Source organism: Cibotium barometz, chromosome 31 (assembly GCF_041138505.1).
Source record: "Cibotium barometz isolate CiBa-2024 chromosome 31, ASM4113850v1, whole genome shotgun sequence".
Lineage (NCBI taxonomy): Eukaryota > Viridiplantae > Streptophyta > Polypodiopsida > Cyatheales > Cibotiaceae > Cibotium > Cibotium barometz.
In genome coordinates, this window is record NC_141076.1 from 44,133,561 (window position 1) to 44,144,996 (window position 11,436).

At 42.6% G+C, this 11,436-nt stretch overlaps 1 protein-coding gene across 1 annotated transcript; it reads left to right on the forward strand.

The window, feature by feature from the left end:
• The first annotated feature begins 2,562 nt into the window (after window positions 1-2,562).
• On the forward strand, window positions 2,563-4,284 carry LOC147620903 (linamarin synthase 2-like). The gene is made up of 2 exons (XM_086825175.1): window positions 2,563-3,225; window positions 3,305-4,284. Exons 1-2 carry the CDS (start codon window positions 2,640-2,642, stop codon window positions 4,225-4,227), a joined length of 1,509 nt encoding a protein of 502 aa, XP_086681301.1. The 5' UTR covers window positions 2,563-2,639; the 3' UTR covers window positions 4,228-4,284.
• The last annotated feature ends 7,152 nt before the right edge of the window (window positions 4,285-11,436 follow it).

Consider the following 11,436-nt stretch of genomic DNA (forward strand, 5'->3'; position numbering starts at 1 on the left):
GTTTCTTAGGTGTTCCGCACCCCGTTTTTACTTGTTTTTGTGTTGTTTTTAACCCGTTTTTGACCCCCTTACTTACGGTCGAACTTGGACTAGGACGTGTGATAGCTCAAAACGAGTGTATCGTTCAAAGGATCCTAGTGTGCTTTACAGCACCGTGTTCGCCTATCTAGAGCTCTTGTAGTCCTCAAAACAGTCCGTTTTCCTTGGGGGGAAGGGGCAAAAGCCTATTTGCTTGTGGAGGAAGGGGTGAGGGCTTTATCCCACATGCTCACTTTACTCCTTGGGGAGTGGGCTACATATAGGGCACAACTTCCCATAAGCTCTCACTTGAAAGAAATCTATGGAGGCTCACTCTCCTATATATATATATATCAAGAGACCGAGACCGAGGCCGGGGTCGTGGGTCGTGGGTCAATTGGGGTTCTTTCTGTTCAAAAAATTTTTCTCCAATTAAAAAACCTTTCCTCTCCACACGTTTGGTCCTTTCTTTAAAAATAAAATTTAATTTTTGATTTTTTTAAATCTTTTTATTTTTTATTTTTTTTTTGTAGATAAGTTTTCTAGGGCTTCTTTGGGTTCAGCCTTGGCCGCGGCGCAGTTCGCACACAGCACAGTTCTGGGGATTCAGAAATCCCCCCTCACACGCAGAAAACCAGATAACAGATCACACGCCCACGCGCGGAGCGGAAAAATAACAGAAATGCAGAAGACAAATTACAGAAACAGATTGCAAAAAATGGAAACAACTCAACAACAAACACACAGTCGCTTTCCTACAGTGTATATTAAACTTCACGCAGCAGCCGAGCTTCAAACTGGAGCTTGGTGCAGGGCAACTCCCCGGCAGAGCGGCGCCAAAAATGTGCGCTTTTGCCGCACAGGTCGTATAGCTGGGGACTTGCCAGACACCGTATGCGAGCCACGAATGGCTACAAGCATACAACCAGGGAAGGAAGCTCAAACAGAATGCCAAAGGGTGTGTCACTCACCGCTCAACCGCCGCCTTGAAGGATTCCCGCGTCGCAGCCGTGAAGGAGGAGCCGCCGTCGCGCCGCTCTACCGCCTCGCCGCCGCCGCCGTGCTGCTACACAGTGCGCTCGATCGCTCTCTCACTCTCTCTCTCTCTCTCTCACACACACGCAGGAGAAGGAAACCAAGGAGATAAGGCAAGAGCACTCTTGTATTCACAACACATGAGAATGAGGATTTTAGGGTTACATTTGACTCTTATAGGTGACTTGGCCGTTCACACTTGGGCGCCCATACATGGCCAGCCGACCCTAACCCTTATCCTACTAATATTCAAGGTGCGCCTCTCATCGACGATCACCCAATCCCTTCATCCTTAACATATGGTGCCGACAAGCCCGGCCCATGACTCGGAATATTTAAATTAATGACGTAAAACATAATACGTCTCAATGTCCGTCATAGGTTAACAACTAGGGATAATGTCTAAGGTGTTTTGAACTAATTGCATTTCTTGCTTTATATTGAAAGTATGGATACTTGATACATTGATGTGGTGGTAAATGGGCTTGATTGGCCAACCGTTTTTTAACTAATCAAATCAGGTAGATTGCTTGTAAGACCATTTAGGAAATTGAATATGATTAGACAAAACCCTAGCCTAGTAGTATTTGATGCTCTATATACACTTGTATTCTTTCATGTGGAGCTAAATTAAAGAAGTGTCCACACATTATAAAAATATCTCTAATGTGAAGCCACTTGTCGTGTTATATCAACAACCCTGGTAGGGCCTTGGGAATTAATAAGAGATGCAAAATGAAGCTGTGTTAGAGATAAATCAAATATTTTCAAAAAAAGGAGGCATAAGGTATTTGCAAAAGGGAGCTTATCCATATTTAAAGGCATAATTACAAAGTGGTGCTATGCACTACTTTATGAAGAACCTTATATCTATCTACTCAAAGCTCTTACGAAAAGGTTTAACATCAACCATATGAAATGTTTAACATCAACCATATGAAATGTCGATTCATAAAAGGCAAGCTAAATATTTGTAAATAGACCTTGCACATGGTTATGCGGTATGGGCCAAGTAAAGAGCCTTAATGAAATATAGAACCTTCTAATCAGCACATGTGCTTATTCCAAAGCACATTATATGAATGCAATTAAAAAAGGGTGTACATTTTTATGAATGCTATTAAAAATGGTATGCAAATTTTTTTAAATTATAATCCTTACCCATACTCAAGCCTACACTAAACAAAACCAAGTAAATCATGCACAAAAAAACGTGCTTAACCAAGGAAGTAATTTTTGTTTAAAAAAGTACCTTAAAATGACCAAACTCAAGGGTGATTTTGACTATTTTATAGAAAAAAATGATTTGAGAAGCTGAGTAAATAATAGGTGCAAGATAACATTTTAAAAAAACATGGGTCTTTGCAATTGTCTGTGGGGGGCGGCAATGGATAAGTGAGTGCTAAGCAAAATGGTCGCTAGATGCTATTCTCGTAACACATATCTTCTTGTAGTCAGTCAACTTCCGTGTCTATCTTAAAAGCCTCCCCTGCTAAGCTCCTCCCCACACACACGCACACACACTCTCTCTCTCTCTCTTTCTCTCTCTCTCTCTCTCACACCCACACACACACACACACACACCCATGGCCATATTTTCTACCCCTCCTGCTTCTGCATCCGGGCGGACTCGGCCATCTCCCCAGCTCCTGCACGCCCTCGTGCTCAGCTTTCCTATGCAAGGCCATATCACGCCCCTCACGCAGCTCTCCCGTAGGCTCACCAGCAAGGGTTTCTTCATCACCTTCGTGGTCACCGAGCACACCTCCGCTCGCTCCCCTCGCTCCCCCGCTGGCCGTGCCGCAGCAGCTGCCCACCTCTTCCCAACAACAACGGCCGATCACGTAGAAGAGGAGCTTAGCGCCAGGATCCGAATGGTGAGCGTCCCAGATGGATTGCCCCCACATCACCCCCGCGACCGAGGCTTCCCCGACCAGGAGCAGGCCATGTACGGCATGCGCAGCCCGGTTGAACACCTCCTCCGCAGCCTCCAGTCCCACCCCTCCTCCGCCGTGAATTGCATAATCTCCGACATCTTCGTCACATGGTCCTTCGAGATGGCCACCAGCTTCAAGCTGCCACTCGTGGCCTTCTACACGGCCAGCGCCACGTCTGGCTCCGTGCTCTATCACACGCGGTTGCTCATGTCCAAAGGCATTCTACCCTTCAAAGGTAAAGGTTATGTGTGCGTTGTCGGGATTTCATCTCTTAACGAAAAAAAATTCATCTATCAAATCTTCCGTTGCATCAGGTGAGCCGTCGGAGAATTCCGTCGATTGTATTCCCGGCGTACTTCCCCTCCGACCTCACGAATTTCCGCCATCCATGCAGTCCCGTGACGTCTCATTACCCCGTTTCCAGTTCACTCTCCGCATGTTCGAGCATATCCACGAGTGTGTCGGACTTCTGCTTAACACCGTGCACGACATGGAGGCCAAAACTATCGACGCCCTTCGAGAGAAGCTTCCCGTCTTCCCAATCGGTCCTCTCCTCCTTCCGACATCAGAAGATGAACCACTTCCCATTGAGTCTGAGCTTACCTTCTGGGAGGAGGATGAGTGCGTCTCTTGGTTGGACGCGCAGCCGCCCGCCTCCGTCCTCTACGTTTCCTTTGGAAGCATCGCCACCTATTCCGAGGCGCAACTCAGCGAATTGGCGTTGGGTTTGGAAGCTAGCAAGCAGGCGTTCCTATGGGTAGTCCGGCGTGATGCTATACAGGGCCGGTCTCTGTCCAAGACTCTGCCGCAGGGTTTCTTGGAACGGATTAAAGACCATGGGCTTATAGTCTCGTGGGCGCCACAATTGCGCGTGCTGGCACACCCTGCCGTCGGGGGTTTTCTGAGCCACTGTGGCTGGAATTCGATACTGGAGAGCATATCGATAGGTGGAGTTCCGATGCTCTGTTGGCCGGACATCGCCGATCAGATGGTGAATCGGAGGCTGCTAGTGGACGAGTGGAAAATAGGGCTGGAATTCCGGCAGGGTGACGACGGAATGGTGGGGCGGGAGGAGGTGGAGAGAGTGGTGCGGCAGCTATTGCAGTCGGAGGAAGGCAAGGAGAGGCGGGAGCGGGCGGTGGAGTTGAAGAGCCTTGCGCGCAACGTAGTTAGAGAGGGGGGCAGCTCCGCCTCCAATGTTGACGACTTCGTGCGAAGAATTCGCGCGTTAGCGTAGTGTTTACGCAATTGTATTTTTACATATATAAAAAGTCAAACGAACTTTGCGATTCGCCAATACTCTTCCTTTTTATGGTCTGTGCCGTCTTTTTTACGTTTCCTATCAAATCAATAATATAATATATAATTCAATTATTTATTATTTATTTATTCACAAAACTAAATATATGTTTTTATCTAGGTACCTATGTACATGTTACATATTAATATCGGGATCATTTAATATAAGCTGAAATAATACAACTAATATGCACCCACAATCTTTTTTTGAGAGGCATTAATTAATTTGCTTGTGGGACCTTAGAAATATCTACCAAAGCCCAAGAAAAATCACTTAGAGAAATGCTTTAAAAAAAATCTTATTGTATCTCCTTTATTAGGATGTTTTTGACATGTGGGAGTTTGCCATGCTCTTTGTCGACTTCTACAGGCATCTCAGTAGAAGTTCCTCTCTCTCTCTCTCTCTCTCTCTCTCTCTCTCTCTCTCTCTCTCTCTCTCTCTCGTTAGTGTAGCCAAATCCGACCCTCTTCTGTACTCCCTTTGCCTCTCTTTGCGCCTCCATCAGATTGCACATCAGCGCTTCTTGCTTGTCGTGCCTACGTTCGCACCCTTCGATTCAGAGAGTGAGGGTGAGGGGGTGTTGAGGGTGATGATGAGGATGGTGAGAGATGGTTGCTGAGAGCAGAGGGGAGGGAGACGACTGTGCAGGATGGGTGGGGGGGCTCTCACAAGGAGGCGGCTGCAAAGCGCGGCGTAGGCTAGGGGGGTGGTGGCGAAAGGTAGATTTATATGAAAACGCAAGCCACCTTCATCAATAAGGAATAGGGGGTGGTGACGAAAGGTAGATTTGTATCAAAAGCAAGCAACGATTGGAAACGAGGGACGCGAGTAGCACGAGCTAAGGTATTGAAAGGTAGATTTGTATCAAAAGCAAGCAACGATTGGAAACGAGGGACGCGAGTAGCAAGAGCTAAGGTATTAATTAAATGCCACATCAGTGGCATTTAATTAATACCCCACAATAAAAAGGGTGCATATGCACCCACTAAAATAAAGTCAGAGTTCAATCCTCCAATACAAAAGTCTGATTTCATGGGAAAAGTCGATAAAGATTTGATTCTAAAAAGAACCTTGAGCGCGAAAACCCCCAAAAAAAAAAACGACCCTGGAATATGCTTTGAAAAGTAATGAAGGGCGTTAGGGGCACGTTAATGCGCCTTAAGCTAAAATTCGACCTTAGCTTACATGGCCACAAAGGTCCTTGTTGCATTTGGCATTATTGAACAATCATGGCCCCGCCCTGTGCACGCGTCCACCGCCATCGCCTTCTTCATCTTCCCTATTATTGCTTTATCGCACTCTTCGTCTTGCGCCGACAAATATAAAAATAAAATAATACGATGACATAGTTTATCTAGAAAAGAAAGTCTTGAAATTAACACGAAACGGATATATATTTACCACCCGTTATGTCTAATATATATTTTAGACTTCTTTAAGAGTCTTCATATTTACTCTCCTAATGCCTCATGTCTCAAATGACTGCTGTAATGAAGGATTTGCCTCCATCAATATTTTTTGTTTTGTTTTTAACACCCAAAAATCATATGCATTCGAATTTGTAGCTCCATCCTTCACGATTGCCATTGCGCCCTTTCGTCATGGTATCCCCCAACTTATCCTTCATCACAAATTATGCACCAGTAATCTCTGATTATTGCCCTTGGTGTGCAAGACAAAGAGAGTGACCAGCCCTTGATCTAGCCTTGATGCAGGAAGAGAGAGAGAGAAAGAAAGAGAGCCCTTGATTGAAGAAGAACGACAGAGCGACAACCCTTGATCCTTTTTTCGCTCATTGTAGGCCCCTAATTAACTCCTAATTACCCATAATATAAATATATACCTACATGAATCGAGGAACATGCCCAAATTCACCTTATAAGAAAGTGCAATTTATAACTTCATGGTAGTCATCCATCATGGTAGTCATCCATAAACCACAACTCCATCATGCATAGTATAGACTAGATACTAATATAATATTATTATAGTCATATTGTAAGAACAAATCTTTCATAGGTAAGTGCTTACAAATATAATATGGTCACTAAATTTTATATCAGGTCTAATACGCATTTTGTATATTCCATATAATGTATTTTATAAATATTAATATTTATGATGCTTTAATATATTTTAGATATTATAAGCTTTTATTTATGTATTGTAATTTTAGATGAGAGAAATGCACTCATGCATGCAAAAGTGTGAGTGTGAGTGAGTGAGTGAATGAGTGAGTGTGTGTGTGTGAGAGAGAGAGAGAGAGAGAGAGAGAGAGATTTCTACAAACAAGGTCATATATTATTATTATAATTTATATAACCATAATTTACATAACAATAACATGAATCTTATATAATTTACATAACAATAACATGAATCTTATATAATTTACATAACAATAACATGAATCTTATATTACATATATTGTGAAATCATTTGAAATATATAATTTATATTAAAAGATTATAATTACATATATTACATATATTGTGAAATCATTTGAAATATATAATTTATATTAAAAGATTATAATAAAAATTAACATATGTTATAATATGATATTTTTTAAATATAGGTTAATATATATGTACATGCATGTGCATGCGTGTGTGCGTGTGTATGTGTGTGTGTGTTTATAATCTTATATAATATATGCTAAAATAATACACATTTTGATATATATTAGTGTATCAAAAATATATAACATATCTTTGATACATACAGACATTTTTATGTTAATTAACTTTGCTTACATTTAAATATCTTGCATTTATATAGATATATATGGACATTGTTATGTTAATAAACTTTTCTTGCATTTATATAGTATGATATGTAATTACACATTATATTATTTTTATTACTCCTAAGAGTGTGTGTGTTTGTGTGCATGTGTAGAAGTGAAAACTAGTAGCCACTTAAAAAATTGAGAAAGAGGATCAAAGTGCAAAATTCAAAGAGACACAACTCATGAGGAAAAAAATTGAAACAAGATAGATGTGTCGAACGAGTAGGGCGACTCCATGCATCAACTTTAGAGGTAGAGTCCCTATTACTTATGCCACCATCCAACACCAAACCAAAAGAATTATTAGTAGAGGGAAGGTGGGTGTTAACAAGACTCTACATTTGTTATCAATGTCCCTAAATTATAATGGAGTTTGAAAAATAATCCGTAAAAATAGAATTATGTAAAAATGAGCCTTGAATTCTTGAAACAAAAAGAGTAATTTAAAGATCATAGGTCAACAAGGTGTCCTATAAGATCATCTTGAAACCAACCATCAGTCGAGAGAACAATTGAGACTATCAAGAATTAAGTGACTCAAAGATTGAACTTTAAAAACAGTTATACTAAAGTCTTGGGAGTATAGGACTAAAGAGTGGAAATCATTGAGCCTTGAATTCCTGAGTCAAAGAATAATGAATAGCTAAGCACAAGGTAATCAGGTAAGATAATGAACAACTAAGAATCTTGAGCCTCAAATTCTCGAGTCAAAGAATAATTAATAGCTAAGTAGCATAAGTCATAAGGTAATCAGGTAGGATAATGAACAACTAAGAATCTTGAGTTTAAATGAGAACAAAGGAACCTTAGATCTTTGAACCATAGAAGTAAAAGGTTGAATTGTTGAAACATCCAAAGAGATGGAAAGATAGAATGAGCCATAAGGTAACCTTAAAGAAAAAGACAATAGTAAAGAGACAATCTTCAAAATTATGGAGACAAGTAAGAGTATAGTACTAGCTTTGAATGACTTACGAGTATTGATCATTGTGAGCCAAGTTACGAGTCTATGGTTCCCATCCCAAACAACAAACTTCTTGCCTCGAAGATTTTCCCACTCGAGTGGAATATTTTTCTCAAACTCCTCGTTCACCTCTCTCCACAATGGCCCCCATTCATTCAAATCATTTCCATACAATTTCTTGATCATGGCTATATTACGTACTTACATCAGTACAGTAATACGAGAATGATTACCCTCTTAGCATACATCGTTAATAGGAAAGATGACTTATAATGCTAAATGAATACAGAAACGATTATACACACATTGCGACATGGTTAATGCTCCACAGACTATAGAATTATCGCATGAAACACAGATTGATTGATTGCACTGAATACACATGCATATATCCTTTTAAAGAGTTACATAGTCTTGCAGGATTCAAACAGGCGTGACCTCCTGTTTACGCCCCTTGAGATCCAATAATGACTATTCATGTAGGGTACGCACTGCAGCGTTACACTTGCGGTCCAAACTCCAGACTTGCGGTGTACGGTCCAGACTCCACACTTGGCACACATGGTGGATTGTGTGAACCCACAAAAGAATTGCTGCAATCCACAACAGCAACACTTCTACCGTGGCCGATCCACATCATGTCGACACCTTCTGGAATTTGCTTTAGAAGTGTTGGTGTGACTTGACGATCCTTCATGCGTTTGCTGAACTTCCTGGAACAGGTCGTCATATTGCTCAGTAGTAGGTACTGGTCGAGCCTCCGGCTATTGCGATCTTGGTAACACTTGCTCCACCAATCCTTGAACACCAACATGCACTTGTTCCTCCATTGGCTCCATCAAAATTGTGCGCGTTTCTAGAGCTTTAGGCAATTGTGCAAAAGGCACATGCCTATCATAGTGGCGTGACAAAAATTTGTTGGCCGCATTCCACCATGGAGGTTGAGGAGGCAAATGCAGGGCAAAGCTATGGGAGCATATCTCAAGCCAGAAGCAGAGATTACGGATAACATCCTTCTGCCTGTTAAATGCCGTTGCAATGCGTTTCCTCTTTTGAACTGCTTCATCACATTCACAAACTATCTTGGCCATATCTGCATCTGAAATATCCAGGGCCCTATCTTCACCTCTGTCACTCTGTGAAGCAGTAGCATCCGGTACCTGTGTAGGAGCAAGTTCTTCAGGAAGACCAAACGCTTCTATAAGCCTGTTTATCCCTACACTCCGCCATAGGGCAATCTATTCCTCCCACTGTTGAGCCACTTCCAGGAGAAGATGTTGAGATATCGAGCTCGTCTAGTGAGGCGGTGGACACTGATGACCCGCCTGGGGGATAGGCCCCACACTTACACCACTGGCATGGTTGGTGAGATCTTGGGTGATATGCGGCCAGTGGGATGACTGGCTGTGCGACAGCCATTCTAGAGACTGGCATAGTTAAAGCGCCAGCTCATTTAGTTGGGTTCACACTATAGAGAACCCGTGTATGTATTTGGTTGAGTACCTTTCATATGTTGTGTACTCTTATCTTGTATATGGTGTATTGAGTGTTGAGTAGAGAAGAAGAAGATTTCAGCCTCTCACCTTGTGTGTTCTCTGTTAGGGTTTTGTGAGTGTGAGTGTGTGTGTGCTTGCAAGAGCTCAAGCTCTCTTCCCCCCTGCATCTTTTCATGGTATCAGAGCCTGGTTCATGCTAAGGGCTGAGCTGCAAGCAAGAGAACCACAGGAAGCGGTACGAGGGTAAGAGCTTCAACTACTCTTCCCTATTTGTGTCGGGAGCTCTACAAGAGGCACCGGCAAAACGATCTTTGATTGAGGAGCTTTCTTCGCGGGAGTAAAGCTATATGGCAAAAATATTGACCTATCGGACAGTATTTTTTGGGCCGAAAAAGCGTTTCGGGCGCGTCTGGACCTCCGTTTTTCAGAAAGCAGGCGATTTCGAGCACTGCGGGTAAGTCAACGATTCTGCAGAACTCTGTTTTAAGAACTGCAGGAAGACAGATTGACTGTGCAGACACTGTGGGTGCTGCAAAGAGGTCAACAGTTGCCATTGGGTGTATGTATGCACATTGAAGTCACTGGTTGTGACATTTGAGAGTACCACAGTACCGCTGCAGGAAATACAGCAGTTTGTGCAGGACAAACCAGAGTGCTGTTTCTGGTAAAATTGTGTGTTTGGCAAAATGTCAAACGATGGGATAACCGAGATTGTGGCTGAGAAGCTAGATAAGAATAACTTCCATGCTTGGAGGTTCATGTTGACGAATTTCCTGATGGGAAAGGGCTATTGGGACTACATAGAAGGTGAGCATGAAGAGGCATCGGAGATACCGGACATAAATCCAACTGCTGCAGATGTGAAAGATTTTAAAGACTGGAACCAAGGAGCCAGGAAGGTTATGTATTGGCTCTCCATTAATATACAGGACACCATGATTGGGCACATTCAGGATGCCAAGTCCCCCAAGGAGGCATGGGACACCTTGGTAAAACTCTATGAAACAAATACCAAGGCACGTAAGATACAGTTGAAGAATGAACTTCATACTGTGGAGAAAAAGAGCATGTCTGTAAATGACTATGCATTGAAGATAAAGGGTATTGTGGAATCCCTTGCATCTATTGGTGTGTCAGTAGATGATGATGATAAGGTGGAAGGCTGTCTACGTGGTCTCGGGCCACAATACAAGGCGTTCAAGACGTCTATTCAGACTCGGGAAAACATTCCCAACTTTACAGATTTGGTGTCTATGCTGATTATAGAAGAGAAAAGCTTGGGTGAAGACCAATAGTCTTCACAAAGCAAAAACAGTTCAGAGCAACAGGCCTTCTACACAAGTTCAGGAAGAGGACGAGGTAGAGGAGGCCGTGGACGCGGTCAAGGAGGTGGCCGAACAGGTAATCAGAATTATGGCCAGTAGCAGCAAAACAGTCCCAGAATACACAACAACAACAACAACAACATGCAGGTGGAAGAGGCAAATTTAGAGGCAGGGGGAGTCAAAGAGGCCGTGGAAATTGGCAAAGGCAGTATAATGATGCATGTGAATGCTATTATTGTGGTAAGCCTGGACATGTGCAGGCAGAATGTTATAAGAAGCAGGCTGACATGCAAAATGGAAAAGTGCAGCAAAACAACTATGCATCCTCAAGCAGAAATAATGAGGATAATGAAAGGTTGTTTGCATGTCGTGAATGCCATGTCTGAAAATGTTGATGCAGCACAAAAAGATGATGTATGGTATGTGGATTCAGGTGCTTCGAACCACATGACAAGTCATGGGGAGTGGTTCAAGGAGATGAAAAACCCGGAAAGACCAGGTTTTGTGGAAACAGGGGATGACACTACTCATCCAATTGCCCATGTTGGAGATGTGCCATTGTCTATGCAG